General features: G+C 42.7%; 2 protein-coding genes across 3 annotated transcripts in view; one reads left to right on the plus strand and one right to left on the minus strand.

Annotated features, from left to right (window-relative positions):
* ARMC1 (armadillo repeat containing 1) overlaps nucleotides 1–24781 on the minus strand; it is a 46491-nt gene extending 21710 nt beyond the window's left edge. The window contains exons 1-4 of one of the 2 annotated variants that reach the window (XM_066266222.1): nucleotides 24585–24781; nucleotides 17935–18106; nucleotides 12839–13059; nucleotides 7447–7538 (exon numbers count right to left, since the gene is read on the minus strand). In XM_066266222.1, coding sequence (XP_066122319.1) covers nucleotides 7447–7538; nucleotides 12839–13021 — 275 coding nt within the window. In that variant the 5' untranslated portion in view covers nucleotides 13022–13059; nucleotides 17935–18106; nucleotides 24585–24781. The remainder of the gene's footprint in view (nucleotides 1–7446; nucleotides 7539–12838; nucleotides 13060–17934; nucleotides 18107–24584) is intronic. The other variant, XM_066266221.1, reaches the window with a different exon arrangement.
* On the plus strand, nucleotides 19228–19958 carry LOC136328529 (prothymosin alpha-like). The gene has a single exon (XM_066264666.1). It carries the CDS (start codon nucleotides 19422–19424, stop codon nucleotides 19755–19757), a length of 336 nt encoding a protein of 111 aa, XP_066120763.1. The 5' UTR covers nucleotides 19228–19421; the 3' UTR covers nucleotides 19758–19958.
* Nucleotides 24782–26379: the final 1598 nt, after the last annotated feature.

Genomic DNA, 26379 nt, shown 5'->3' on the forward strand with positions numbered 1-26379 from the left:
AACTAAAGGAAAAAGATTTTCAATTTGGCTCACAAAACAAGACCCAGTTCAAACAAAGCGATTCAGAAATAAAGAAATGGGCAAATGTAGAAACAATGAGAATAGGGGTTGTATACTGATATCAAACAAAACAGAATTCCAGCCCCAAATCCAAGCAGTAAACATGACAAAGGACATTTCTTTAAATCCTAAAAGACATACTTCACAATGATTATATATATATAATATATGAATATATATTATTATATGACTATATATAATTATTTATAATGAATATAGATGTACTAAATAACATCATATATCAAAAGAAAATAATAAAGTTTAATGGTAAAGCAAATGTTAAGATGTCAAAATTTGAGGAGTCTAGATGTAGGGTATTTAGGTATCGTACTGTTTTTACAATTTTTCTGTAAGTCTGATACCATATATGTAAATGAAAAAAAATGGCATTATGGATTTTCTTCCTTTTTGTATTTTTTTATTTTACCAATAAACCACATGCTGCATACTTGTAATAAGATTTTTTTTATATATTTAGTGAGAGGATGGGAGGCAGAGACAAGAGTCTCACATGCACCCTGACCAAGATCCAAATGGCAAGCCCACTAGAGGGCAATGCTCTGCCCATCTGGGGCCCTTGTTCTGTTGCAACCTGAGCCATTTTTTAGTGCCTGAGGCGGAGGCCATGGAACCATCCTCAGTGTTCAGGTCAACTCGCTCTAATTGGGGAGGAGAAAAGAGAAAGAGAGAGAGAGAGAGAGAGAGAAGCAAGAGACGGAGGAGTGGAGAAGCAGATGGGCACTTCTCCTGTGTACCCTAACCGGGCATTGCGCCCAGGACATCCAAACACAGAACTGATGCTCCACTACTGAGCCAACTGGTCAGGGCCTACTTATAATAAGATTTTAAAGTGACATTTTATAAAGTAAAAGAACACAGAAAAAAGTTATAAAGAAATGAAAGCAGGCCCTGCCGGTTGGTTCAGTGGTAGAGCATCGGCCTGGTGTGTAGAAGTCCCGGGTTCGATTCCCGGCCAGGGCACACAGGAGAAGCGCCCATTTGCTTCTCCACCCCTCCCCATCTCCTTCCTCTCTGTCTCTTTCTTCCCCTCCCGCAGCCGAGGCTCCATTGGAGCAAAGATGGCCTGGGCGCTGGAGATGGCTCCTTGGCCTCTGCCCCAGGCGCTAGAGTGGCTCTAGTCGTGGCAGAGTGACGCCCCGGAGGGGCAGAGCATTGCCCCCTGGTGGGCAGAGTGTCGCCCCCTGGTGGGCGTGCCAGGTGGATCCCGGTCGGGCGCATGCGGGAGTCTGTCTGACTCTCTCTCCCAGTTTCTAGCTTCAGAAAAATACAAAAAAAAAAAAACAAAGAAATGAAAGCACATACTTTTCATTCAAGATATTAACAAGAATAGACCACCATTTATTATGGCGCTGTTTCAAAATCTAGAATTTTAGGAAGTTCTCCAGATGAAATAAGATATTTTAAAGTTGCGATACCATATTTTATTAAAGTTTTTATTACTTATAGTATATACTACATGTTAGATATTCACAAATACTTTTATAAAATGCATCTTATATCAGAAGTATTACTAATGAAATGACAATTAACAAATGTCTTAAAGTGGGTTCGATGTTCTCCTAAGTAGACACTTGAAAATTCTTTTCACATAGGAATCCGGAACTAAAAATAAAATGTAAAAAGGTTCTTACCTCTAAACACAAGGCTTTATTTATGAAAAAGATTAAAATTAGGACATAATGCCAGGTTCATTCTGAGTGACAAGGAACTTCAAATTTTCTTCACAATAGTGACTTTGAAGCCAATCTAAGTGTTAATCTGTAAGCACCAATTTCACCTCAACACAAGTAAAACCTGCTGTTGAAGAATATGTTAAAAATCTCAGCAAAAATCTGAGGGAGGAGAAACCAGAATAATGCAGAAGAGAAGGGCCTGCAATATCTGGGATCTTACCCTCAAGCCAGTGACCTCAGTGTTTAGGACTGAGGGAGCAAGGGCAGACAGAAAAGTTTGAAACATAACAAACCACAGCTGTGGTCCTTGCTTGTTAACAGTTCCCTGAAACGAACTCGCAGTTCCAGAGAGAATGAGTGATAGTCAAGAACAGACCTTCCAGCCTCCTCTCCCCGCTCTCCCTCCCAGAGACACAGAAGTCACGCAGGTCTGCAAAGAAGTCATAGAAATCAGGTATTTGTCATGTGAAAGCTAAAGCTGTAAAGGTATATAAGATGTAAGAAATCTAACTTAGGGGAGCTTTTTTTTTTGATGTCCCTTTTGGGGTCACGCTGCTCTGCTAGCTAATAAATCCTACTTCCTTCATCAAATTATCTGGGCGTCTTTGTCCCCCTTGATTCCTGCTACACATTCTGTAGCAAAATATAATGTGATGATTAAAGGTCAACAATTTTGTGAGCATTTTTTTTTTAATTTTTTTTAAAAGATTTTATTTATTCATTATAGAAAGGGGGGAGAGAGAGACAGAGAGAGATGGTGGGGAAGGAGCAGGAAGCATCAACTCCCATATGTGCCTTGACCAGGCAAGCCCAGGGTTTTGAACCGGCGACCTTAGCATTCCAGGTTGACGCTTTATCCACTGCGCCACCACAGGTCTCAAGGTCAACAATTTTAACATGCAGAATTTTCCATATTTTCTTTTTTTTTTTTCATTTTTCTGAAGCTGGAAACAGGGAGAGACAGTCAGACAGACTCCCGCATGCGCCCGACCGGGATCCACCCGGCACGCCCACCAGGGGCGACGCTCTGCCCACCAGGGGGCGATGCTCTGCCCCTCCGGGGGGGGGGGGGGGGGCGCCATGTTGCGACCAGAGCTACTCTAGTGCCTGAGGCAGCGGCCACAGAGCCATCCCCAGCGCCCGGGCCATCTTTGCTCCAATGGAGCCTTGGCTGCAGGAGGGGAAGAGAGAGACAGAGAGGAAGGCGCGGCGGAGGGGTGGAGAAGCAAATGGGCGCTTCTCTTGTGTGCCCTGGCTGGGAATCGAACCCGGGTCCTCCGCACGCTAGGCCGACGCTCTACCGCTGAGCCAACCAGCCAGGGCCCAGAATTTTCCATATTTTCAATCAAACACTCTTCTCTGCTTACCACATGAAGAATAACCTCTACTCTACCTATTTCTGATCTTTGGTTTCCCCTTGGATCACTGTCAGATGGAAAGTTTCTCTTCAGTCAAAGCAGTATCCCTTCACAACAGATTTCTTATACATTCTTAGTTGCATCATTCCCTAGAATCAGAGTTCTATCTCCCTCTAATTCAGTACTCTTAAATAGAGAAATCACGTAGGAATCCCATCCTGACTGGCTGGCTGTCAGAAACAGCCACATAGAAGAAAATCAGAGTACTGCCAGTTTAAAAACCCAGGCTTGCCTGGGCAAGGCGAGAAGCAACTACTACAAGTTGATTCTTCCCACTTCTCTCCCCCTTTCCTCCCCTCTCTCTAAATCCAATTAATAAAATCTTTTTAAAATGATGAAAACTTAAAAAGGAAAAAAAAAGAAGAAAAAAGAAGAAAGCCTGACCAGATAGTGGCACAGTGGACAGAGCATTGATTTGGGACACTGAGGACCCAGGTTCAAACCCCAAGGTTCCCAGCTTGAATGCAGGTTCACCAGCTTGAGTACCGGATCATACACATAACCCTACGGTCGCTGACTTGAGCCCAAGGTCCCTGACTTGAGCAAGGGGTCACTGACTCAGCAGGAGCCCTCCACCCCACCATTCAAAGCACGAATGAGAAGTAATCAATAAACAACAAAAGTGCCACCACTCCAAGTTGATGCTTCTCATCTTTTTCCCTTCCTATCTATCTCTGTCGCTCTCTCTCCTGCTTAAAAAAAGGGGGAGGGGAATGCCAGGGCCTGATTTTAATATATTCTTATTGTTAAAAGCCAAAGCACACACTTTTAGCATTCAGACATACAGACTTCTAAGATGATTATTATAGTAAACAGAGGTGACTTTTTGGGGGGGGTTTTTTTTTGGTATTTTTCTGAAGCTGGAAACGGGGAGGCAGTCAGACAGACTCCCGCATGCATCCGACCGGAGGTGGACGCCAATGCCAGAGGTGACGTTTTAAAAGCTTGAAAGGCAACCTTCAAATCTGAGATTTGGCCAAAAGCCAAATGAGCCGCAAAGTGTACATAAGAATTATTACTGCCCTGGCTGGATTGCTCAGTGGTAGAGTGTCAGCCTGGCGTGCAGGAGTCCCGGGTTCAATTCCCGGCCAGGGCACACAGGAGAAGCGCCCATCTGCTTCTCCACCCCTCCCCCTCTCCTTCCTCTCTGTCTCTCTCTTCCCCTCCCGCAGCCGAGGCTCCACTGGAGCAAATATGGCCCGGGCACTGGGGAAGGCTTCATGGCCTCTGCCTCAGGCACTAGAATGGCTCTGGTCACAACAGAGCGACGCCCCCTGTTGGGCGTGCCGGGTGGATCCCGGTCGGGCGCAAGCGGGAGTCTGTCTGACTGCCTCCCCATTTCCAACTTCAGAAAAATTACAAAAAAAAAAAAAAAAAAAAAATTACTACTCCCCCTTTAACAAAGAAATATGCCTTTCAGCTGCAGGAAGTCAAGAGCCTCCAACTGTGATGGCTTTGAGATCCCTCATACCTACCTTTCATGCCTCCATTCCAAGCCTGGCTCTTCCAGGGTGAGCCCGAACCAATGACTGAACAGGGGGAGCACCAGAACCTGGCCATTTCTGCTTAATTAAAACTCATCTACAGGTTAATCCAGGGGTCCCCAAACTACAGCCCGCGGGCCACATGCGGCCCCCTGAGGCCATTTATCCGGCCCCGCCGCATTTCCAGAAGGGGCACCTCTTTCATTGGTGGTCAGTGAGAGGAGCATAGTTCCCATTGAAATACTGGTCAGTTTGTTGATTTAAATTTACTTGTTCTTTATTTTAAATATTGTATTTGTTCCCGTTTTGTTTTTTTACTTTAAAATAAGATATGTGCAGTGTGCCTAGGGATTTGTTCATAGTTTTTTTTTTATAGTCTGGCCCTCCAACGGTCTGAAGGACAGTGAACTGGCCCCCTGTGTAAAAAGTTTGGGGACCCCTGGGTTAATCCTTACTTTGGAGCTCCCCACTGTGTTGGCTGTCTGACCTGCATTGCAATCTGACTCTCCTTGCCCTGTTCAGTTTCTGCTCCCTCTTCCTTTCACAGATGTTAACTGGCACTGTAGTCTAAAGACTGTTGGTCAACCTTGCTTCATCCTCCTTTATCTTACAGACCTTATCCCAAAATAAACCTCTTCCATTTCTTACTCCATCTCAGGATCTTCCCACACAACATGCCACGGTCATGTCCTGAACTGACACACCACTTCTCTCACAAAGATACAAGTAGGCTCCCTCCTGTTTTATAGATGTTATCTCTCACTTACATATACACACTCACACCACAACCTTAGCCAACCAATCTAAGAAGTTATTTTATAGGTTAAATCCATGCTAGCTCAACACCTGCTCTAAATCTCTGAAGTGCAAATTTGAAGTATATTTTATTTATTTACTTATTTATTTGTTTGTTTATTTTTGGTTCCCCGATTGGGAATGAAGTATATTTTAAAATATCAACATTTAATTTTCATTTTATTTCTACACATTTTAAATTTTTTTATCACATATTTTCAACTTCAATAACTCTACCTATTAAAGGGACACATGATCTTTCAAGTTCACCATATGAATAAAATACCCCTACAGAAGCATCATATTATGCTTCAACCTTTCACTGTATTCTTAGCCCGTTAAAAATAGTTAACTCTGGGCCCTGGCCGGTTGGCTCAGCGGTAGAGCGTAGGCCTGGCGTGCAGGAGTCCCGGGTTTGATTCCCGGCCAGGGCACACAGGAGAAGCGCCCATCTGCTTCTCCACCCCTCCCCCTCTCCTTCCTCTCTGTCTCTCTCTTCCCCTCCCGCAGCCGAGGCTCCATTGGAACAAAGATGGCCCGGGCACTGGGGATGGCTCCTTGGCCTCTGCCCCAGGCACTAAAAAATGGCTTAAATTGCAATGGAGCAAGGGCCCCAGATGGGCAGAGCATCGCCCCCTAGTGGGCTTTCCAGGTGGATCCCGGTCGGGGCACATGTGGGAGTCTGTCTCTGCCTCCCCTCCTCTCACTAAATTAAAAAAAAATGTTAACTCTATGGCATTAAAGCATACTAACAATGAGAATAACACAACATTATATTTTACAAATTAGAACTTATAAAGCATTTCTACATATATTATCCCGTTAGATTCTCAATTACTTTGTAGATGTTACTTCAGGCTTACACAGATGAGTAAACTGATGGACAAAGGAATTATCTGTCTCCAATCAGAACTAGAATTCAAATTTTTACTAATGAAACTGATCTCAAACCATAAGCAATGATGGCAGTCAATATTTTGTTATTTATTCCTAACTGATCACCTGAATAAAAGAAAATCTTCAGTCTCTGTCTTATCATTATCAAAGATTAAAGCACCAAAGAACTAGTCTATCAGGTAGTTGACCCCATGAAAACAAATACTTAAGTAATCCCTAAAAAATGAGATTAATAAAATAAAATTTATTCAGAAGTCAAGAACACAAAGAGAAAAAAAAACACACTGCCTTGAAGATCAGTTTTGATGATTCTTCAGATATAATTTAACTGGTAGTATTTGGCAATTACAAAAGAATCTTTGTGATCACTCAAGCCAAAGAAACTGCAAGGTAAGTTTTTTAAAACAATCAAACTAAATTATTACTTATCATAGTTTTAAAGGCAGTCATCTCTTATATAAGATCAAGACACAGAGTACACTAAGATAAAGACTCAGAAAGCTTACCTTTTTCCTTCCAAGACACAGAGGAAATACCAAAACACTTAACCTTCCATTTCTAGCCTCTACAAAGAAATCAGCAAGGCCTAATAAAGGAGCTAATCAGACACCCCAGAGGCAATACAACTGAAGGGCCACATATAAGTAACAGCCTCTCAGTATTTTCCTCACCCACAAAACTGGTATGTCTAACCTACATCAAAAAGTTGTAAATAAGCCCTGGCCGGTTGGCTCAGTGGTAGAGTGTCAGCCTGCCATGCGGGGGACACGGGTTCAATTCCCGGCCAGGGCACACAGGAGAAGCGCCCATTTGCAAAACTTCACATAAGGTATGGTTTTCTCTTTTTAAAAACTATTCGTAAGTACAAGTCGACATTTTAAATAAAATTTGAACATTTTCATAAGGACTATTGTTAAATGTTTAAGAATAGTAAGAATATTGACCATAAGAACATTTTTGGACATATAATCCATATTAAAATAAAAGTTTCAGTAAAATTATATATATTAACAATCAGAAAGGAAAAAAAAACAATCAGTACACATTTAACAAGAAGATCCATGTTTTTACTGTGCTGGGAGACACTTTTCTACTTACTTCTGTATAACGTTTTGCAAGCTTAACATCATACCCAGTTCTCCCTTCATCTTTTCTCTGTTAGCACGGCATTCTGCCAAGTACCGAAGAGCCTACAAAAAGAAACAGTAATACATTAATGCACGTGTCCAGACTATTCAAAATTAAACCCACTACTAACTTACTACAAGAGGAAAACAGCTTTTTGTTTTTAGAATCAACTGGTTTTGAAGTGTTTAGAGCAGGGGTCCCCAAACTACAGCCCGCGGGCCGCATGCAGCCCCTTGAGGCCATTTATTCGGCCCCCGCCACAATTCCAGAAGGGGCACCTCTTTCATTGGTGGTCAGTGAGAGGAGCACATTGACCATCTCATTAGCCAAAAGCAGGCCCATAGTTCCCATTGAAATACTGGTCAGTTTGTTGATTTAAATTTACTTGTTCTTTATTTTAAATATATTTGTTCCCGTTTTGTTTTTTTACTTTAAAATAAGATATGTGCAGTGTGCATAGGAATTTGTTCATAGTTTTTTTTTATAGTCCGGCCCTCCAACGGTCTGCGGGACAGTGAACTGGCCCCTTGTGTAAAAAGTTTGGGGACCCCTGGTTCAGAACTAACTCTTCTTTAAATGTGATCATCTGGCCTGATCAGGCGGTGGTGCAGTGGATACAGCGTCAGACTGGGATGCAGAGGACCCAGATTCGAGACCCCGAGGTTGCCAATTTGAGCGCAGGCTCATCTGGTTTGAGCAAAAGCCCACCAGCTGGAACCCAAGGTCGCTGGCTCCAGCAAGGGGTTATTCGGTCTGCTGAAGGCCTGCGGTCAAGCACATATGAGAATGCAATCAATGAACAACTAAGGTGTTGCAACGTGCAATGAAAAACTAAGGATTGATGCTTCTCATCTCTCTGTTCCTGTCTGTCTGTCCCTGTCTATCCCTCTCTCTGATTCACTCTCTGTCTCTGTAAAAAACAACAAAAAAAAAACCAAACCTGTAAATGTGACCATCTGAGCAGTCCCCTCAGGGAAAATGATCCTTTGAGCTGAGGTAGCTGATTCTCCTCTCCTAACTTATCTCTGCAAGGTCAAAATTAGGTTGTTCTGGTTTTATTTTCACCACTTCATCTCGTCAAGGATACAAGGAACTCTACTCCATTTATTAATTTCAGGGAGCAGTCCTTATAGCCATCATTTCTCTAATGCTTTTCACATATGAATTAAACTGCTGAGAAGGACGAAACATAAAGCCACCTTAATGGAATCAACTGCTTGTGGTTTAAAAATTCACCTTTTAAATGACTTTTTTTAATGAAAAACAAAAGATAAACTCACCTCACAAATTTCTGCTTTCTTTTTTTTTTAGTTTCTACTTTCTGAAGTCAATTTTTCTAGGGTGCTTTTCTCTTGAAATTTAAAGTACATTCTGCAAGTATTCCCTACACATGCTGACTCTTTAGGGGTTTCATGAGCTGTTCTGCAGACCTACTCTGTAAGATTCATCAACGACTTTGGTGCATGATTTTCAGGAGAATACCTGTGTGAACCACACCATCCAAAACTCTGACATCGCAGCCCACTGACTTACACTTTCTACTGGTCCTCTACACTCTGTTTCCAAAGTGCGTAGTCTTTACTGAACATGACAGCATCTATGGAAGGACGAATTCAACAACCTCTCTCTGACAGCAATCTCCTGTCCTTTCTGCACCTTCTCCTACCTTGATTTTCACTTCTGTCCATAAAGGACTGACTGCCTTGGGAACTGCTGCCCCTCTACAAAAGCGAATAACCAGGACAAGAGGCAACATAGAACTGTAATCCCCAAGGGAAGAGGAATGACAAAGTAAGCCCTAAAACTGCCCCATCTTACTGCTTTGGAGGCAGTTTCCAGACTCTGCACAGGGACAGGGAACCCAACTGGAGCCCACTGGTCTTGCTGAGTTAGTGAGGCAGAGATCAGAGTTGGGGAGGTTGTGGTGGTGAAATATATAGAATAAGAAATAAATATCGAATCTCTGTATGGTTCCTGGCACAAAGCTCCTAAGACCCTTGAAATTTTCTGGTGGCAGGAGTATATTGTTATTCATAAAGAGGAGATTGAACTCTACAAAAACTCTTGAACAAGAAAGGAGATTCAGAGTTTCTGAATTGAATACATCCACCTGCCAGGAGGGTGGCGGACTCCAACTCCACAGGGACAGACGTTCCTGTGCTCAGGACCCTCCAGACCTTAACCTACTCCCTGTTCATGTATATTCTTTATAATAAATTAGTAAACGTAAGAAAGTGGCTTCCTGAGTACTATATGCCATTCTAGTAAATTATCAAGCCTGAGGAGGGATCACTGTAACATCCAATTTATACCTGCTAAATTAGAAATACAGGTGACCTGATACTTGCAACTGGCCTTTGAAGGGAGGGCAGTCTTGTGGGACTGAGCCTTAAACCTGGGAGTAATAGCTCCAGGTAGTTAGTGTCTAAATTGAATTAAATTTTTGACCACCTAGCTGGAGTCCACAAAAGATCAGAGAATTGGCTGGTATCAGAAAACACCACAGGCAGCTAGAATTTGCAAAGCAAAGTAACAGAGAGGAGGGATCTTCACAGCAAGAGCACTAGCTCCAAAGATCTCTTGACGGGACCTCCAAGAATCTTCAGCAGAATACTAGCTTGCACAGGCTTAGGGGTAAAAGCCAGCCAGAAAGTAGGACAAACAATGCCTGAAGTTCACACTGGCAGGGAAGTTTGTGATACCACCAGCCGGAGGTGAAAGACCTCACATGTATTGAGAAATCAGGAAATTCTCAGAAGAGCCTCTCCTTAGTAGTGGTGATATCTGAATACAGGCAGCTTTGGACTCACTCTACAAAGCTTCAAAACAATTCTTGAAAGGCTCAAACTCATTCCAAGTAATTTAACTGCAACCAAAGTACATGTTTATAGGTATACCAAAAAAAAAAAAATCCAAAACCATAATATTTGTAATGGCTGATCTCTGGTTAAAAATGACCAGGTAGGTATAACTTGACCAGGTGGTGGTGCAACGGACAGAGTATTGGCCTGGAATGCTGAGGACCTACGCTCAAAACCCAGAGGTCACTGGCTTGAGCATGGCTCATCTGGCTTGAGTGACCCAACTTGAGTGTGCAGTTGCCAGCTTGAGTGTAGGATTATAGACATGACCCCCCTAGTAGCTGGCTTGAGCCCAAAATGTCCCTGGCTTAAAGCCCAAGGTCACTGGCTCAGCTGGAGCCCCCAGTCAAGGCACATAGGAGAAAGTAATCATTGAACAACTAAGGTGCCACAACTATGAGTTGATGCTTCTCAACTCTTTCCTCTCCTGTCTGTCCCTCAATTAAAAAAAAAAAATTACCAGGTATATAACACAAGAAAACACCCTGGTCAGGTAGCTCAGTGGGCTAGAGCATTGTCCTGGTACACCAAGATTGTGGGTTCGATCCCCAGTCAGGGCACATACAAGAATCAATCAATGAATGCATAAATGAGTGTAACGACAAATCGATGTTTCCCTCTCTCTCTCTCTCTCTCTCTCTCTCTCTTCCTCCCTAAAATTTTTTTAAAAAGGGAAAAAAAGAAAATTTTAGAAGCCAAAATAGTAGAGAGAAAATGTGTGATGACCTCCATGTAGCCATCATTCAGATTCAACAATTATCACCCACTTGGCAATGCACATACAATTTCATTTGTAAATAATCGGTATATACCTAAGAAGGTAATGGGGTTTTTACTAACTTAATAATTATACTATTATAACCTGCAAAAGTATTGATGGTTCTTTAATATCATCTACTATCTGATCCATATTTATTTCAAGCAATTTAAAATTATGTTTACAGTTGATCTATTCAAATCAGGATCCAAATCAGGTCCACATATTACACTGGGCTGATAAGTCCCTTAAGTCTCTGAATCTTCTTTTTTTTTTTTAATATTTAATACTGTAGTTGCTGCTATCCCCCTCCTCTACCCCACCTGGCATTCCTTTTAATGCCGTCTATTGTTTATGGAACCTGATTATTTGTCCTGCAGAAATGATCACATTCTGGATTTGTCTGATTGCCTTGTGTTGTTCTTTAACATGTTTCTCTAGCCCCCAAATTTTTTATAACATGGTAGTTCCTTCTGTATTATTAGCTCTGATCCTTATAATTTTCTTATCCTCTCCTTTCCTTAACTTTTCTTCCCATCTTAGAGATGAATATATCTATTCATCATTTATGCCAACAGAATGCGGCATATCCCTACAATGACATACTATCCAGCCATAAACAGAAGTACTGATACATGCTGCAGTGTAGACGAACCTTGAAAACATTATGCTCAGTGAAAGAAACCAGTCACAAAGACCACATATTATAAAAATTTATACTAAAAATATCAATATATAGGAATTGCCTGATCAGCGGTGGCACAGTGGATAGTGCATTAACCTGGGACACTGAGCACCCAGGTTCAAAACCCTAAGGTCGCCAGCTTGAGTGCAGGCTCACCAGCCTGAGCACAGGGTCACCGGCTTGAGCATAGAATCATTGAAATGATCCAAGGTCGCTGGCTCGAGCAAGGGGTCACTGGCTCGGCTTGAGACCCTCAGTCAAGGCACATATGAGAAGCAGTCAATGAACAACTAAGGTGTCGCAACTATGAGTTGATGCTTCTCATTTCTCTCCCTTCCTCTCTCAAAAAAGGAAAAAAATATATTTTTTAAAAAAAGGAATTGCCTGACCTGTGGTGATGCAATGGATGGCGCATTAACCTGAAATGATGAGGTCGCAAGTTTGAAACCCTGGGCTTGCCTAGTCAAGACACAGACAAGAAGCAACTACTATGCATTTATGTTTCCCTCTCCTACCCCTACCCCTTTCTCTCTCTAAAGTCAATAAATAAAATCTGAAATATATATATATTATATATATAGGCATTTTTGCTGAAAGAGGCAAACACAGGAAGACAGAAAGTAGTGGCCACTTAGGAAAGGAAGGTGGGGACCTGGGGAACAAGTAGAGTCGAGTTTCTTTCTGAGGTGATGAAAATGTTCTAAAATTGATTGTGGTTATGGGTACACAACTCTATGAACATACTGAAATCTACTAAATTGTACACTTTAAATAGGTAAACTGTATGGTGTGATTTAGATCTTAATAAAACTGTTACAAAACAATTAAGTGCCTTTTTGATTGTCTTTCTGCACTGATATAATGCATACATATAGTATGCTACCATTTGAGTCAAAGGAAAAGTCACATACATATATGTTTATGCACATACAGAAATAAAGATTTACTATTATTTGCTCTACTGTCACTTTTAATTTTTTATCATGTCATCTAACATTTCTTCAAATTCCCAATTGCAAAATTAGAACATGAAGACTGAAACTACTAAAGGCAACTTACGAGTAAAGCTGAGTGGACGACAGGGGGGTTGGGATGGTCCATAAATAAAATAAGGCCAGGCAGACATCCCTGATCCTGGACAATGGCTCTTCTATTTAATGGATCTGCCGCTAGGTCCCGTAGCTGGTTAACTACTGATAGAGCATCAGGTTCTTCATTCATAGTGGAAGATGAAGAATTCATCTTCTAGGCCATGCACATACACAAAATCTTCTTAAATTCTGTAGAAACAGTTTACAAAATTAGTTCTAGGCCACTGAAGTACATGAATGATGGCATCTGTTAAATAATCAAGACTATAACACCAATAGAAAGAAACAGATGAATGAATCTAAATCACAAAAAAGAATTGATCATTCCATAGTTTAAGTAAAATAAACATAAGCTAAGAAAAAATTAAATAGAATTGTACAACTGAAAACTATATAATTTTACTAACCATTATCACTCCAATAAATTCAATAAAAGGTAAAAAAAATAAATTTATTTATGTGTGCACAATGTTTTTATTTATTTATTTTTTTGTATTTTTCTGAAGCTGGAAACCGGAGGCAGTCAGACTCCCACTTGCGCCCAACCAGGATCCACCCGGCACACAAACCAGGGGGCGATGCTCTGCCCATCTGGGGCGTCCCGACCAGAGCCACTCTAGCGCCCGGGGCAGAGGCCAAGGAGCCATCCCCAGCGCCCGGGCCATCTTTTGCTCCAATGGAGCCTTGGCTGCGGGAGGGGAAGAGAGAGACAGAGAGGAAGGAGAAGGGGAGGGGTGGAGAAGCAGATGGGCGCCCCTCCTATGTGCCCTGGCCGGGAATCGAACCTGGGACTTCCACACATCAGGCCGACGCTCCACCACTGAGCCAACCGGCCAGGGCTGTGCACAATGTTTAATCCTTTGAATAGTGAGTTTTTTGTTAACGCTTTGAGTGAGGACGTACATGAATGTTCATACTACTCAAAGGGTTAAAGAACAAATGCCATCTTTAATATGCCAATCAATTCTTTTCAGCAATACCTATTTTAACACTAAAGTGCCACAATGAACAAGATCTTTATAGGTCAAGCTTGTAACCTTTGCTACATTCTCAAACTGGACCACTGTCAGGTTTTTTTTCTCTAGGACATTTCTGGAGCCTAAGTCCCACTTCAGGAAAACGGGGCTAGCTGACAGGTTTTTTTCTTATTTTCAAAGAACAAAACCCAGACAACTGAGTCTACAAAAGATAAAATCAGCCTAACAAGGCGGTGGCGCAGTCAATAGAGAGTCAGACTGGGATGTGGAAGGACCGAGGTTCGAGACCCCGAGGTTGCCAGCTTGAGCACGGGCTCATCTGGTTTGAGCAAAAGCTCACCAGCTTGGACCCAAGGTCGCTGGCTTGAGCAAGGGGTTACTCCGTCCGCTGAAGGCCCGCAGTCAAGGCACATATGAGAAAGCAATCAATGAACAACTAAGGTGTTGCAATGCGCAACGAAAAACTAATAATTGATGCTTCTCATCTCTCCGTTCCTGTCTGTCTGTCCCTGTCTATCCCTCTCTGACTCTCTCTGTTAAAAAAAAAAAAAAAAAAAAAAAAGATAAAATCCCCTAGGAAAAAAGGAAAGAGTCAAAGAAGGCTGTGAACAAAGAAACCAAGAAGGGATTCTCACCCTGGGCCTCAGGTCAGTGGAGTTTAGGAGGTCATAGTGAATCTGAACTAAATCTAAGCACACCTGTCAGTTTCTGAGTGTGCCACCTTCAAAAGAATGAAACAGAATTTGGGTGATTCATTTGACAGATAAGTAAACAATCACAGAGAAGTTAAATAATTTGTCCCAGGTAACAAAAGTTAGTATAGTATAGAATGGGGTTAAATTTACTATCTCCCAAACTGGTCAACAGACCTTCCATTTCCCATACAATTTTAGTAAATTCAGTATACACCTTTCCCATAAAAGTGAACAGGGTATTTTAGAAATGTAACATGCTAAATACACAAAAGCCAAAGGAACAAAATATTTCAAAATAATCTTCATATAAGCAGAAAGTTAAAAATAGTAACTTCCTGGCCCTGGCCGGTTGGCTCAGCGGTAGAGCGTCAGCCTGGCGTGCGGGGGACCCGGGTTCGATTCCCGGCCAGGGCACATAGGAGAAGCGCCCATTTGCTTCTCCACCCCCACCTCCTCCTTCCTCTCTGTCTCTCTCTTCCCCTCCCGCAGCCAAGGCTCCATTGGAGCAAAGATGGTCCGGGCGCTGGGGATGGCTCCTTGGCCTCTGCCCCAGGCGCTAGAGTGGCTCTGGTCGCGGCAGAGCGATGCCCCGGAGGGGCAGAGCATCGCCCCCTGGTGGGCAGAGCCTCGCCCCTGGTGGGCGTGCCGGGTGGATCCCGGTCGAGCGCATGCGGGAGTCTGTCTGACTGTCTCTCCCCGTTTCCAGCTTCAGAAAAATACAAAAAAAAAAAAAAAAATAGTAACTTCCTATTAACCAACTTACACAATGTACTCCTTATTAGGAAGAATATAAAAGTGTAAATACTTCCCACAAATTAATAAGTTTAATGCTAATTTCCATAACATTGCCAACTGGGGGAGGATGTTGGAAACAAAAATATAACTCTAGAAAGGCTGAGAAGAAGGTAATAAAGTAGAGCTGGCTCTACCATGTATTGAAATTTACAGTCAGTAAGAGTAAAGCAGGAGGTCCTGACCTGTGGTGGCACAGTGGAGAAAGCGTTGACCTGGAACGCTGAGGTTGCCTGTTTGAAACGCCAGCTTGCCTAGTCAAGGCACACACCTAAAGCAACTACTATGAGTTGATGCTTCCTGCTTCTCCCCACCTTTCTGTCTTTCTCTTCTCTCTCTCCGAAGTCAATAAATAAAATCTTAAAAAAAAAAAAAAAAGAATAAAGCAGCAGGCCTGGGGTGGGGGTAGACAGAGATAAAGATACTACTTGAGGAAAGCTATTTAAACATTCAATATAAGAAAGAAAGATCACATACTCTTTTATGGATTCTTGTTGTATTGGCCAAGAGTTGGTTTAAAGGCTTTAATCACTGTTAAAAAAAAAAAAAGAAATATATATATATATATATAGAGAGAGAGAGAGAGAGATGACTGGATAAAGAAGATGTGGCACATATACACTATGGTATACTACTCAGCCATAAGAAATGATGACATCGGATCATCTACAACAAAATGGTGGGATCTTGATAACGTTATACAGGGTTAAATAAGTAAATCAGAAAAAACCAAGAACGGCATGATTCCATACATCGGTGGGACATAAAAACGAGACTAAGAGACATGGACAAGAGTGTGGTGGTTATGGGGGGCAGGGGGAGGGAAGGAGGGAGAGGGGAAGGGGGAGGGGGAGGGGCACAAAGAAAACTAGATAGAAGGTGATGGAGGACAATCTGACTTTGGGTGATGGGTATGCAACATAACTGAATGACAAGATAACCTGGACATGTTTTCTTTGAATATATGTACCCTGACTTATTGATGTCACCCCATTAAAATTAATAAAAATTTATGTATTAAAAAAAGAAAGAAAGAAAGCTCAGAGTCAGATCCAAGCCATACCACTTGGTAACTGAGTTTAGGCAAATCACTTAAAACTCTTTATCTGTCTCTTAATCTGTAAAATGGGGCTAAAGTAGCTACCAAATGGTGTACTGTCCAAATTAAATAAAAATACATATAAGGGGCTTAGATTGGTGCCTGGTACATCGTTAAATGCTCAATAAAAGATTTAGTTAAAAGCTACATGGAGTCAAAAATCAATGAAAAACACTAAGATTATACAATAAATTGGAATGATTTCTAAGCAACTTTAAAACCACTAAGAATCTTTAACTCATACCACATTAAAAAAAATCATATTTCAAGCCCTGGCCGGTTGGCTCAGTGGTTGAGCGTCAGTCTGGCGTGCAGAAGTCCCAGGTTCGATTCCCGGCTAGGGCACACAGGAGAGGTGCCCATCTGCTTCTCCACCCCTCCCCCTCTCCTTCCTCTCTGTCTCTCTCTTCCCCTCCCGCAGCTGAGGCTCCGTTGGAGCAAAGGATGGCCTGGACGCTGGGGATGGCTCCGTGGCCTCAGCCCCAGGCACTAGAGTGGCTCTGGTCCGGGCAGAGCAATGCCCTGGATGGGCAGAGCATCGCCCCCTGGTAGGCGTGCCGGGTGGATCCCCGTCGGGCGCATGCGGGAGTCTGTCTGACTGCCTCCCCGTTTCCAGCTTCGGAAAAATACAAAAAAAAAAAAAAAAAAATTATATTTCAGACAAAATACATTACACTTATTGTTCTTAAGTCTGCAAGCAAATGCAAAATAATGGACTCAGAGAAAACAGGGCTTTATCAAGACAATATTTGGCAAGTAATTTTCTGAAAATGAAAATATAGTTACTGGGCTATTTAAAAAAAGATTTAAAGAAAAACAATAGACTGAATACACAGGGATAAGACAGGTTTGGGGGCATGTCACCTCTTAGGTGCTTCTATTATCAACAGCCTGAATATCTCTTTTACAAACCAGCTTACCCTTAAGTTTTATGCACTGTCATCAACATAAACCCTGAAGAACCAAATACTATGGGTTATGGTTTTTGCATATATATAATATTGGCCTTGGAACTAGAAAGTTCCATTCTCATCTAAGGAGTCTTTAAAGAATTAATTATTCAATGGGAAGGATTCTGAAAAACTAACAGCCTTCATGTTCCTTTGAGATGAACATGTCAAAATAATTAAAACTTCAAATCCTCAAAGCCCAGTGATGAGAGAGTTCAAATTAGAAACAGCATAGGAAAAGATCAGGAATACAAGGCATCAACTACCTAAGCACAACAAGCAGAGGCCCAACCCTGTGGTCAAGCACTGAATTTCCTATGGCATGTAAATGAAGGCAAGATAATCGGACAGAGCTGGGATTTGTTCCTCATAATTACACAAGTTTTTATATGACTTCAGAAGAGAACTTCTCAGTGTTAAGAGTTCATTATTATTATTTTATTATTCTTGATAGCATTACTGTTAGAATTGCCTGAATCCTGTTAAGTGAAATTTCTGTGTACTACAGTTTACATAGCAGATTTTATAAAACAGCTACAGAACAGCCTGACCTGTGGTGGTGCAGTGGATAAAGCGTCGACCTGGAAATGCTGAGGTCGCCAGTTCGAAACCCTGGGCTTGCCTGGTCAAGGCACATATGGGAGTTGATGCTTCCAGCTCCTCCCCACCTTCTCTCTCCTCTCTCTCTCCCTCTCTCTCTCTCTCTTCCTTTCTCTCTCCTCTCTAAAATGAAAAAAAAAAAAAAAAAATTAAAAAAAAAAAAAAAAACAGCTACAGAACAGCCAAGAAAATAAAAAAATATGCAAAAATTAGAACTTTAATCCCAATTCATGTGTTAGGTACACTTAGTGATTCTGTATTAATTCTATCAATGTCATACAAATACTCAAGTTGTCCGATAAAAATGTTACCTTTCATAGAAAAAAAAACACTTTTTGAGAGAGGAAGGGAGAGAGAAGCATCAACCTATTGTTCCCCTTAGTTGTATCACTGATCACTTCTCATATTTGACCTGACCAGGGCTCCAACCAGCTACCTTAGGGTCAAGCAGGTGCCCTTGGTTTGATCGATGACCCCAGGTTTGAGCCAGTGACGCTATGCTCAAGCCAACAACCCCAGCACTCCAGCCAGGGAGAAAAAATGTTTTTAAACAATGTATTTTGGCATTCATTCTATCCTACCCTCTCTTATTCCAAATTTGGCAGACCTCAAAATAATTTTTAAATAACCTTCTAAACACTTAACTGGGCCCTGGCTAGGTCAGTGGATACAGCAGTGACCTAGTGTACTAAGGTAACAAGTTCAAGCCCCAGTCAGGGCACCTATGAGAAGCAACAAATGAGTGCACAAGAAAATGGAATAACTAAGAAGAACAATGCATTGATGCTTCGCTCTCTCTCAAATCAATGGAAGCATTTTTTTTAATTTCACTGAACTGGTGCTGGCTGGTTGGCTCACTGGATAGAACAACAGCCCAGTGTGAGGACATCCCAGGTTCAACTCCAGGTCAGGGCACACGTGAGAAGCAACCATCTGCTTCTCTTCCTCCCTTCCCCCTTCTCTCTCTCTTCCCTTCTAGCAACCAGCGGCTCAACTGGTTTACATTGGCCCTGGACATTGAGGATGGCTCAGTTGGTCCCAGCAGCCTCAGATGCTAAAAATAGCTCAGTTGATTCAAGCATCAGCCCCAGATGGGGGTTGCCTGTTGGATCACAGTCAGGGCGCATACAAGAGTCTGTCTCACTATCTCCTCTCCTTTCACTTAAAAAAAATAATAATAACTTCACTGAACTAAACAATTTTATAGCAAATAAACCATAATAAAAGGAAAGAAAGAGCCCCACTGGCTGCTCTGAAAAGCCATCTTTGCATTGTTCCTGCGTCCGCCTCTCTGCTCGCCGCAGCCACCTTCGCTGCGCGCCTCCTCCGCCGCCGCAAATTCCGGCAGCTTTTTCGCCAGTCTTCGAACTCTTGGTTTTTGTTTTTTTGTTTGTTTGTTTTTTAAATCCGCTGCACCGAATCACCAGCGTGCCCCACCATGTCAGACGCGGCCGTGGACACCAGCTCCGAAATCACCACCAAGGACTTGAAAGAGAAGAAGGAAGTTGTGGAGGAGGCAGAGAATGGAAGAGATGCACCTGCTAATGGGAATGCTAATGAGGAAAACGGGGAGCAGGAGGCTGACAATGAGGTAGATGAAGAAGAGGAAGAAGGAGGGGAGGAGGAGGAGGAGGAGGAAGAGGAAGGTGATGGTGAGGAAGAGGATGACGATGAAGATGAGGAAGCTGAGGCAGCTACGGGCAAACGGGCAGCTGAGGACGATGAGGATAATGATGTTGACACCAAGAAGCAGAAGACTGATGAGGATGACTAGACAGCAAAAAAGGAAAAGTTAAACTTAAAAAAAAAAAAAGGCCACCGTGACCTATTCACCCTCCACTTCCCGTCTCAGAATCTAAACGTGGTCACCTTCGAGTAGAGAGTCCCGCCCTACCGCTCACCCAACTTGGGCAGCGCCACCGCAGATGACACGCGCTTGCCACCACCCAACCAAAACCACAACGTGAATTTGCAACAGGGGAGGAAAAAACCAAAACTTCCAAGGCTCTGCTTTTTTTCTTAAAAGTACTTTAAAAAGGAAAAATTTGTTTGTATTTTTTATTTACATTTTATATTTTTGTACATATTGTTAGGGGTCAGCCATTTTAAATGATCTCGGGATGACCAAACCAGCCTTTGGAGCATTGTCTGTCCTACTTCCGACTTTACTTGTGGTGTGACCATGTTCATTATAATCTCAAAGGAGAAAAAAAACCTTGTAAAAAAAGCAAAAACAACAAAAAAACCAATCTTATTCCGAACATTCCAGTAACTTTTTGTGTATGTACTTAGCTGTACTATAAGTAGGTGGTTTGTATGAGATGGTTAAAAAGGCCAAAGATAAAAGGGTTTTTTTTTTTTCGTTTTTTTTTTCCTACGAAGTTGCTGTTTATTTTTTTTTTGGCCTGTTTGATGTATGTGTGAAACAATGTTGTTCAACAATAAACCGGAATTTTATTTTGCTGAGTTGTTCTAACAAAAAAAAAAAAAAAAAAGGAAAGAAAGGAAGAAAGAAAGAAAGAAAGAAAGAAAGAAAGAAAATAAGCTTCCCTCCTAGTTACATTTTTCATCTAAAAGACGAACACCAAGGTGTTGACCTGGATAGCCTACAACAGAATAAACTGGGATTATTAAAATACAGATTTCAAGGTCCAACTTCAGACCTAAAAAAGAATCTTTAAAGGTACAATCCAAAACTTATCTTAATAAGCACACCAGATGATTCCTGGTGCAAATAAGACATACTAAAAACTTTATCTTGGTGTGCCTGACCAGGTTGGGGCGCAGTGGATAGAGTGTTGACCTGGGATGCTGAGGACCCAGGTTCAAAGCCCTGAGGTCACCACCGGCTTAAGTGCGGGCCCACCAGCTTGAGCACAGGGTCTCCAGCTTGAGTGAGGGATCATTGACATGACCTCATGGTCGCTGGCTTGAGCCCCTGGGTCAAGGAACATATGAGAAAGCAACCAATGAACAACTAAGGTGTCACAACTATGAGTTGATACTTCTCATCTCTCTCCCTTCCTCTCTATCTATCCCTGTCTGTCTGTCTCTCTCTCTCTCACTAGGAAAAAACCCAAAAAACTTTATGTTGGTCCACAAATGCCATCTTTTTCATCACTATGAACATCTGAATAACACTCAAACATTAAAACTCTACAGATAGGCCCTGGCCGGTTGGCTCGGTGGTTGAGCGTCGGCCTGGTGTGCAGGAGTCCCGGGTTCGATTCCCGGCCAGGGCACACAGGAGAAGGGCCCATCTGCTTCTCCATCCCTCCCCCTCTCCTTCCTCTCTGTCTCTCTCTTCCCCTCCCGCAGCCAAGGCTCCATTGGAGCAAAGATGGCCCGGGTGCTGAGGATGGCTCTGTGGCCTCTGCCTCAGGCGCTAGAATGGCTCTGGTTGCAACAGAACAATGCCCCAGATGGGCAGAGCATCACCCCCTGGTGGGCGTGCGGGAGTGGATCCCGGTCGGGCGCACACGGGAGTCTGTCTGACTGCCTCCCCGTTTCCAACTTCAGAAAAACAAACAAACAAAAAAAAACAACTCTACAGACATTTTAATTACTAAGCAATATGAAGATAAGGAAATTTGGAACTAGATTTTGTTTCTTTGTTTTTCCCTAATTGGAGGGAAAACTGGTTAAAAATAATTGTAAAGTAACTCTGGCTTAGATACTTAGATCGCTGGTTGGATACTTGATTGGATAATAGATTGCTGAGTTTTCATACCTTAGTTCTTTTCTTTTTTTATTTTAATTGAATTTATTGGGATGGCACTGGTTAACAAAATTATACAGGTTTCAGGTGCACAATCCTACAACATACCTACTACACACTGTATTTACGCTGTATTCTGTGTTCACTCCAAGTCAAGTCTCTGTCCAGTAGGCTTCGGTTTTATTACCAAATAACCAAAATAACCTGGAAAAATCACCAACATTAGGAAATCTATCCCCTCCTTCCAAAAAAACCCTGATTGGAAGCTTTTAACCAATGAAACAAAATTGTGGAAATTATGGTGGGAAATTAATGCATAGATTGTGTGTTGGTAAACAGAAAGTTCTTGAAATTTTATTTAACTGTCAGCAGCAGTATTTAACATTTCTTGTCTCAGCTTTTTTATCTTTAGGACCAACACCTGGTGTCTTACAAGTTAGTTTTGAATTACTATTTAAATATTCATGTATATTTTAAGATTTCTGGATGCAAAGCTAAAATTGCTAATACAGACATTTTTTAATTTTTTTTAAATTTATTCATTTAGAGAGGAGAGAGAAAGGGAGAGAGGGGGAGGGAGAGAGAGAGAGAGAGAGAGAGAGAAAGAGAGAAAGGTGGAGAGGAGCTGGAAGCATCAACTCCCACATGTGCCTTGACCAGGCAAGCCCAGGGTTACGAACCGCCGACCTCAGCATTTCCAGGTCGACGCTTTATCCACTGTGCCACCACAGGTCAGGCCCAGACATATTTAAAAAAAAAAAAAAAAATCGTATCCTGCCCTGGTGGATAGCTCAGTTGATTAGTGTGTTGTCCCAATACACCAAGGTTGAGGGTTCAATCTACAGTCAGGACACATACAGAGTCAACCAATGAATAAATAAAGTGGAAGCCCTGGCTGGTTGGCTCAGTGTTAGAGCATCAGCCTGGCATATGGAAGTCCTGGGTTCAATTCCTGGCCAGGGCACACAGAAGCACCCATCTGCTTCTCCACCCTTCCCCTTCTCCACCCTCTCTATCTCTCTCTTCCCCTCCCACAGCCAAGGCTCCACTGCAACAAAGTTGGCCCGGGAGCTGAGGATGGCTCCATGGCCTCCGCCTCAGGCGCTAGAATGGCTCCAGTTGCAACAGAGCAATGCCCCAGATGGGCATGGCATTGCCCCCTAGTGGGCTTGCCTGGTGGACCCTGGTCGGGCGCATGCAGGAGAGTCTGTCTCTCTGCCTTCCCGTCTCTCATTTCAGAAAAATACAAAAGAAAAAAAAAGTGGAACAACAAATTGATGTTTCTTTCTTTCAATCTCTTTCTCCCGTTCTCTTTTTCCCCTTCCTTTTGCTCTAAAAGCAATAATTTTTTAAAAAAATTTAAATGATATCCTCACTAGCAAGTGATAAAAATGTAAAAACAAAACGAAACTCTTTATGAGTACAGTCTTATTAGAATACAAATGGACATATAGCATACCCTTTATTTTCGCTTTCTGGTTCAATTTGGGCAAATCATTATAAGACAATGGATACGCCTCAAACTTTAACAAGTACTCTGATCACCTGAGAGATCTTTGTTAAAAAGCAGTTTCTGATTTAGTAGGTGGGGTGAGGCCTGAAATACTGCATTTTCAACAAAATCCCAGGGTAAGGCTATGCTGGTCAGGAAACCACACTTCGAGAAGCTAGGAGTTAGGTGATAGATGTGAAACACCTGTAATTGGGCAGATAATTTTTTTTTTTAATATATTGATATTAGAGGGAGAGGAAGGGAGAAAGAAACATGGATTTGTTGTTCCATTTAGTTATGCATTCTTTGGTTGACTCCTGTATGTGCCTTGACCAGGGGTCAAACCTGCAACCTTGGTGTATCTGGAGGATGCGCTAACCAACTGCACTACCCAGCCAGCCGGGCAGATTTCTGATTTTTTTTCTTTCAGCCAAGATTTACAGTATGACTCAAAGAATTATTAAGCTCTTATATACTAAGAACAACTGAAGGCACACACACAACCTAGTCGATTAGGCGAGTTTTTAAAAAACATCATAAAGAGATCAGATCTGGCTTTCCCCTTACTACCAAATAACTATTGGGTGCCCTAGCTCGGTTAGAGCTCAACAGATTAGAGCATCCTCCCCACATGCCAAGGTTGCAGGTTCCATCCCAGGTCAGGGCACATACCAGAATCAACCAATGAATGCATAGTTGAGTGGAAAAACAAATCGATGTTTCTCTCCCTCTCCCTAAAATCAATCAATAAATTTTAACAATTTTTTTTAATTGGGTTACCTCCTTCAATCCTCAGCTTCCTCACAGAATAGGTCAAAGAAAATAAAAACTTAAGATGATGTAATAGAGTACCAGCAACTACCAAACAAGAACAATGCTCGATGCTGGGGGGCTTCTATTCAGTCAGATTTGGGGACATTTCCTGAAAGCACCCTCACATATCAGTACAGTACCTCGAAAGGAGTTGCTAACTAACAGCACACATGCCCCCAAGAACGGTTTTTTAAATACACAGATGTGAACACCGGTCTCTCTGGAAAGACACAAAACACAACCACGTCATTCTGCTTAGGGTAGACATGCAGATGCACAAAACTAATAGAAAGTTACCAAAGAACCACCTGGTGAGATGAAGTGAGATAATTAATAATGGAAGGGTTCGTAAAAATCGGGACACGCGGGGGGACGGAGAGGAAATGAATAAAGCTAACATTTTTCCAGAGCATACAGGAGCAAGCACTTTCATAAGTCCGGTGGGACGCACTACCGGGACTGGAAAGAAGGCGAGCAGAGCGCCCCGGCCCAGGCCCATTCGCCGACTGGGTGCAGGGTCCGCCCTCGGCGCCCTTCCCGGCTCCACTGCTTTGTCTGCGGCCCCAGGACCTACATACCGCTGCAGAGCTTCAGGAGACCGGGGCCTGCCGCACCATCAGGGCCACGTCGACGGATGAGGCAGAAGGACCCGGAGGCGCAGAGCAGGTCCTCCGACCGCAGCCGCGGCCTCGGAGACAGCAAACCACCAGCCTTACTCTCGGAGGCAAAGAGCGAGGGCGCCAGCTGAAAAAGGTTCTACACATTCACCCCCATGACCCTGACACCTCTGACGGTACTGTACTCTGATTGGCTGGATACCATTGCAACACGAGGATAAAACATCCAATCCGCGAAGGCTTTCTTGTATTAAATCGTTCATTGGTGACCTAGGGAAATGCTCTAAGTGTTGAACGGAAGGATCCAATGAGAACCCAGGAACCTGGATGGGACTAAACGCCTCTCGTTTTGCTAAGCACAAGAAAGTTGATTCCAACTGAGAAATCTTCCTCCTTTGGCGACTACAATTCCCAGAGTTCCAGTGCTGGAGGAACTTCCCGCTTGAAATTCACGCAGAAGAGGGTAAGGGGGCATAAATGGCAACGGAAGGATACTTGACTTTGCGTGATGAACACATAATAAAATATACAGATGATGGGACCTGGCCGGATAGCTTTGTTTGTTAAAGCATGGTAGGAAACGCAAAGGTTGCTGGTTCTATCCCCCGTCACGGCACAAACAGAAACTGATTAATGTCTCTCTCCCTTCCTCTCTAAAATCAATAAATTTAAAAAAAAAAAAAAAAAAAAAAAAAAAAAATATATATATATATATATATATATATATATATATATTAACGTGACCAATCATCCTCCTTTAGGGAGGACAGTCCTTTTGCAAGTTCCGTCCTCCCTCGAAAAGTGTCCTACGTGTACTCCTTTTTTTGTTGTTTGTTTTTTTAACAGAGTCAGAGAGAGGGATAGATAGGGACAGACAGACAGGAATGGAGAGAGATGAGAAGCATCAATCATCAGTTTTTCGTTGTGACACCTTAGTTGTTCATTGATTGCTTTCTCATATGTGCCTTGACCCTGGGGCTACAGCAGACCAAGTAACCCCTTGCTCGAGCCAACGACCTTGGGTTCAAGCTGGTGAGCTTTTGCTCAAACCAGATGAGCCCGTGCTGAAGCTGGTGACCTTAGGGTCTTGAACCTGGGTCCTCTGCATCCCAGTCCGATGCTCTATCCACTGCACCACCGCCTGGTCAGGCCGTGTCCTCCTTTCTTATATTGGCAGACTAATCTGTAAATGTCCGTATTCCATCGATGCAGAGTCTATCCATTGCGTGTGATGTGACATATTTGTATCTAAATGAGTACTTTTTCTTACAATTACTATTAAAAATTAATAGGCATGTAAGCATAATTACAATATAAAATATTATTTTTGTTATTCATTTATCATATTATAGTGCATTATTGTTGCAATGATTAAAATGTTTCTTTTATTTACGATATTGTTCAATTTATTTTTGTCTTTTTTTTTTTTTTTGTATTTTTCTGAAGCTGGAAACGGGGAGAGACAGTCAGACAGACTCCCGCATGCGCCCGACCGGGATCCACCTGGCCTGCCCACCAGGAGGCGACACTCTGCCCACCAGGGGGCGATGCTCTGCCCCTCCAGGGCGTTGCTCTTTTGCGACCAGAGCCACTCCAGCGCCTGGGGCAGAGGCCAAGGAGCCATCCCCAACGCCCGGGCCATCTTTGCTCCAATGGAGCCTCGCTGCGGGAGGGGAAGAGAGAGACAGAGAGGAAGGAGAGGGGGAGGGGTGGAGAAGCAGATGGGCGCCTCTCCTGTGTGCCCTGGCGGGGAATC

Source organism: Saccopteryx bilineata, chromosome 3 (genome assembly GCF_036850765.1).
Source record: "Saccopteryx bilineata isolate mSacBil1 chromosome 3, mSacBil1_pri_phased_curated, whole genome shotgun sequence".
Classification (NCBI taxonomy): Eukaryota; Metazoa; Chordata; class Mammalia; order Chiroptera; family Emballonuridae; genus Saccopteryx; species Saccopteryx bilineata.